The 5,149-nt window shown below is 38.3% G+C and overlaps 1 protein-coding gene across 1 annotated transcript in view; it reads right to left on the bottom strand.

The window, feature by feature from the left end:
• Positions 1-4,631, bottom strand: part of LOC115222397 — a 9,021-nt gene extending 4,390 nt beyond the window's left edge. Inside the window, exon 1 of the mRNA XM_029792626.2 lies at positions 4,438-4,631. Coding sequence (XP_029648486.1) covers positions 4,438-4,516 — 79 coding nt within the window. The 5' untranslated portion in view covers positions 4,517-4,631. The remainder of the gene's footprint in view (positions 1-4,437) is intronic.
• Positions 4,632-5,149: the final 518 nt, after the last annotated feature.

The raw sequence follows: 5,149 nt of genomic DNA, 5'->3' as shown, positions 1-5,149 counted from the left end.
TGTTTAAGGATGTTGAACGAAACACCCATGTTTCCAGAGGTGAATTATCTAAACCCCAAAGGATCCCTCGCAACACATGGCTATGATGCTCCCCCACTACTTCTGCTCGTGATCAGAGATGCACATATCGTCAGCCACTAAGGGACATGCTCAACTGGTTAAGGTCAAACAACTGACAAGCAAATCTGTGGTATTGAGCAGAATATTTGCTGTAGCCCATCTTTTATACCAAGACAAAACAATGTACATAATAACACTTCCAATCAGTTAAGATCAGAAGCCATGGGAGCCACTGCCTGGTACTGCACCAGGGCATTGAAAGTCACTGCCTGGTACTACATCAGGGTATTTTTTATTATTATTTTATTATTATTATTATTATTATTATTATTATTATTATTATTATTATTATTATTATTCATTAGTGCTATGGTCAAAATGCTTCACGACACTTCTGGTTGTTTCCGTTCTGCGTTCAAATCCCGCCGAGGTCAATTCTGCTTTTCATCCTTTCGATAAAATAAGTACCAGTTGTACACTGGGATCGACACAATCGACTTGCACCTTCCTTCCCGTATTTCACAGGCCATCATTGTTTTGGTCAGATGTGTAACATTCGACTCTTACGTTTGAAGCGTCAGTTTTATACAGATACCGCCATATACCTAGCTTAGCCTTTCCTCATTTCGAGATTGATAAAATAAAATACCAGTCAAGTGCCGGGGGCGTCGATGTAATCGACTAACGCCCTTTCACTCCCCTCGGAACTGTTGACAATGTACTTTAAGCAGGAAGCCAGTTTTAGTTTCCCCTGTAATAAATGTTAACGTGATTGTAATGATCGCATGGACACTGAATGTATGTAAAGAAATGTGAAACTGAAATTAGACGAAGAATAGGAGTTTGTAGGGAAAACATTTGAAGATACGTCAAAAGCTTCAACATCAAGGAATATATTAGGTTGTCCGGCAAGTCCGTGCCGATGTTTAAAGCAAAGAAAAAGGTCAATAAATACTTGCCATTATATTTTTATTCAACTAAATATGAACCATTTTGTTGCACAATGCGTCTCCATCTTTCCTTTAACTTGAAAACACCCTCTTCCCAGAATTGAGGTGGTTTTATGGCAAAGAATTCATCAAGGTGTCTGGATGTTTTGCGTTCTCGTTCCATTTTGTATGTATATATATATATATATATATATATATATATATATATACATATACAGGTTTCATGGCAAAGAATTCATCATGGTATCTTTTTACGTCATCCAAGGAATTGAAATTTTAACCATTAAGACTATTCTGCAGAGACCTGAATAAGTGGAAATCCGAAGGAGCAATATCTGGTGAATATGGAGGGTGGGGTAACACATCCCAGCCAAGCTGCAGCAATTTTTGTCTGGTTCCCAAAGCATCAAGTGCCGAAAATGAACTTTCTTATCTTCCATTTTAAAGGGTTACAAAATTAACACAAGTTATAGGAACAGAAACCTTCTTCCATGAAAAGATAGCTTAAACTGTGCTCTAAACGGAGGTGTAGTCAAATCCTATTTTATGGACTCAACCATGTTCTAAAATAAGTCGAAAGGTAAGCTACTATTAATCGGCACGAACTTTCCAGACAACCCAATAGATACAAAAACACGGACAAGGCTTTGTTAAACGTTACATAAGGCCCACACTTTTATATATCGAAGAAACATGGATATGGACGAAAACTGTCTGAAAAACTAGAAGCTTTTGAAATATGGACAGAGGGAAGAGTGTTGAGAATATTTCGGACAACACATAAAACAAATGAAGAAGGGCTACAACAGTTAGCAAATACAAACATATAATTACTTTCAACTCTTAAAACATATGGATGCTAAAGTCCTTTGGTCATTTCTAGCTAACATTGGCCATCCTGCTCGTCACCTCGTCCCAGTTCTCGATCTGGAGATCTAGACCGAACCAGATACCGAGCAGTTTAACTGGTCCTTCTGTCCAGCCTCCCACGACGTTATTGGATGGTATGGACCTGCCATTCTAGGTGCCAACAGACCCACAGACTTTTCTTGATAAAGTTTGCTCCCGTCAGCGCCTCATAACCTTTTAGAGCAGCGCCATCCAAGTCTATGTGCTTGCTGTTCAATACTATCACGGTGACATCGTCTGTGTGTGCCGACATAGTCCTCTCAACTCCTACTTCAAACGGGATGCCGCTCAACGCCTCCAATTTCCGCAGAAATGGCTCTAAAGCCAGTACATACAGAAGAGACGAGAGTGGGCATCCTTGACGGACCGAACGCATGATGTTGAATGGTTCAGATAGGTAACCAATCTCCCGAACTACCGAGCAAATGTCACTGTACATAGCAACTATATAACCACGTAAAACGGGACCCAAATTGATCAGTGCCACACCCATGCCAGCTTCCTTACCCATTCTATCTATTATGTATCGTATGTGGTGGTGGTTGCCGTGGATGGATCTGCTTGGGATTGCGCATGTTTGCGCATCACCAATCAGTCCTTCGACAAGAACCAACCACTTTGTTAATACTTTGGCCAAAAGTTTGAAATCTGCGACCGGCAGCGTTATGGGCCGAAAGTTCTATTTAGGTCCTCTTGTCTTGGTCCTTTCTCAGTAGTGCTACCGCCCCTCGGCCCACAGAGTTATGGATACTCCAGTTCTGCTCCCAGTTGCTGTAGATCTTTGCAAAGTCGCCGTCAAAGAATCTCGTGGGGCAGACCATCCAAAGCAGGCGATTTTCTTCCTGTGCAGCCCATCATCGCATCTCGTATTTCCGCGGCTGTTGTCGGCATTTCTCAACGCCTCACCCCACTTGCCGAGAATCGTGGCATGTTCAGGTAGGTACTGGAGTCCATCTTGCATTCCGGATTGCCATTCTTTCCAAACAGTTGGGCGAAGAGCTGCTGAAATGCCGCACACACCTGCTCGGGCTCGACTACCGTACGTCCATTTTGGTCTACCAAAGACCGAATTGTGGCTTTGTTACCATGTTATACCTCTGCCACTCGCGCGCTTCGAGTGGTTTTTGTTCCCTCTTGCCTTAGAGCACACTCCTTAGTTCCGACAATGAAACCTTCATGTTTAGCGTTGAAGAATTATTGGAGGGCCAATCACGCCGCCAGTGCGTCGGTTGCAATGCCTGTCCTAAGCGCCTCTTCTAAGTTTCCAAGTTTCCTTCTATTTTTTCCCCTTTCTGTCACTAATACCTTACTAAACCTAACTGATTCTACTCTAATTGCTTTTTTCCCGGTCGTACCATCATTTGCTGTTGACGATTGCCGCCACCGAGGCTCGTTTAACGAATTCTTTAATCCGATCTCTGTAAGTTTGGTACACTGCAACTGACGCAATCAGCTTCTAGTAACCGGGTCCCTGCCGTCTAAGCCCATTTACGTTGACCTTTCAAACCACAAACGTGTGGCCTGTCTAGCTGACGAGTTTGAAAAATGGACACCGTATGCTATCCTTATCTACTGGCCTACAAAGTACCTTGTCTAGATACGATCTGGATGACCCGATGCGATTCGTCCACGCCCAAATTGGCTCATCTGGGAAGTCCAGTCGGGACCTGACAGACAGTTGGAAATGTTTGAGCAGATCTGCGAGGCTTTTTCCATCCACTGTTCTATTAGCTAGCTCCACACAGTCCAAACGTGGCTCCAAGACGTTGTTCCAATCATCTACTAACAGTAAAGGTCGCGACGTTAATATAATAATAATAATAACAATACTAATAATGATAATGATAATGATGATGATGATGATAGTAATAACAATAATAATAATAGTAACAACAATAACAACAACAACAACAATAATAATCATAATATTAATAATAATATTAATAATAATAATAATAATAATAATAATAATAATAATAATAATAATGATAATAATAATAATGATAATAATAATAATAATAACAATAATAATAATGATAATGATAATAATATTGCGATCACAATATAGCGGCGAAAGAATTTGACAAGATCAGTAAATATAAAGACTTGCTAATATAAATTGAAAAATGTGGCATCTCAAGGTGACTACAGTACCAGTGATTGTAGGATCTCTAGGAATGATAAAAAAAGGCACTGAAACCTATTTGAAAATGATACCAGGCTTACCGTCCCTGCAGGAAGTGCAAAAAATCGTGTTAACTGGAACGGCTCATGTACTGAGAAGAGCATTATCGCTGTGAAAACAACATCCATCCATGAATTTATTTCTATATTAATTTTTAAATACATATTTTATCTTTGAATTTGCGTGTGTAATCTGGGAATGCATGCAATGAGCTTCTCTGCCCTAGGTGTACGGAAAACACTCGGCGAGAAACGGAAGAAAATTTGAAGCAAGAAAGAAAGAAGTAATAATAATAATAATAACAATGATAATAATAGTTTCATGATCACTTACCTACATCTTGAATAACTGCACTGAATGCAAATTGCACCAGAACTGCAACCGCGATGATCTTGGCAAGGATTGAAATCATTCTCGTTCAGAAATACAGGCTCGTTGGTGGAGTGTGGTTCTGATGGTCTTTCAAAGAGTTTATGAACAACTTTGGCCGAGACCTCATATATATACATATTGTTATCCGTGTGTGTGTGTGTGTATGTTTCTTTTGTATGGGAGCAAGTGAGTGTGTTTGTGTCACTGTTTATTTCTTTGTTTATATCAAAATAGTCAATAGATATTATATAATGATTTATCGAAAAGGTTTATTGTTTCCCATCACATCGCTCTATCGATGTAACCGTAACATCTGCTTTTAATGAAAGACATATGGTTATATTACGCATATATATATATATATATACATACATACATACATACATACACACATACATATATATATATATATATATGCACGTATATATATATATATATATATATATATTTATATATATATGTACGTATATATATATATATATTTATATATATGTACGTATATATATATGTATGTATATATATATTATATGTATATATATATATAGTACATATATATATATATATATATATATATATATATTATATATATAAATAATTAATTAGGGTAGAAATTGATATTTATCAATTAAGACCAGTGGTCTAGCATATTAAAAAAGAATCCGAAGATTAAAAT

This window comes from Octopus sinensis, linkage group LG19 (assembly GCF_006345805.1).
Source record: "Octopus sinensis linkage group LG19, ASM634580v1, whole genome shotgun sequence".
NCBI classification, from domain to species: domain Eukaryota; kingdom Metazoa; phylum Mollusca; class Cephalopoda; order Octopoda; family Octopodidae; genus Octopus; species Octopus sinensis.
This window is presented reverse-complemented; position numbering and strand designations above follow the sequence as displayed.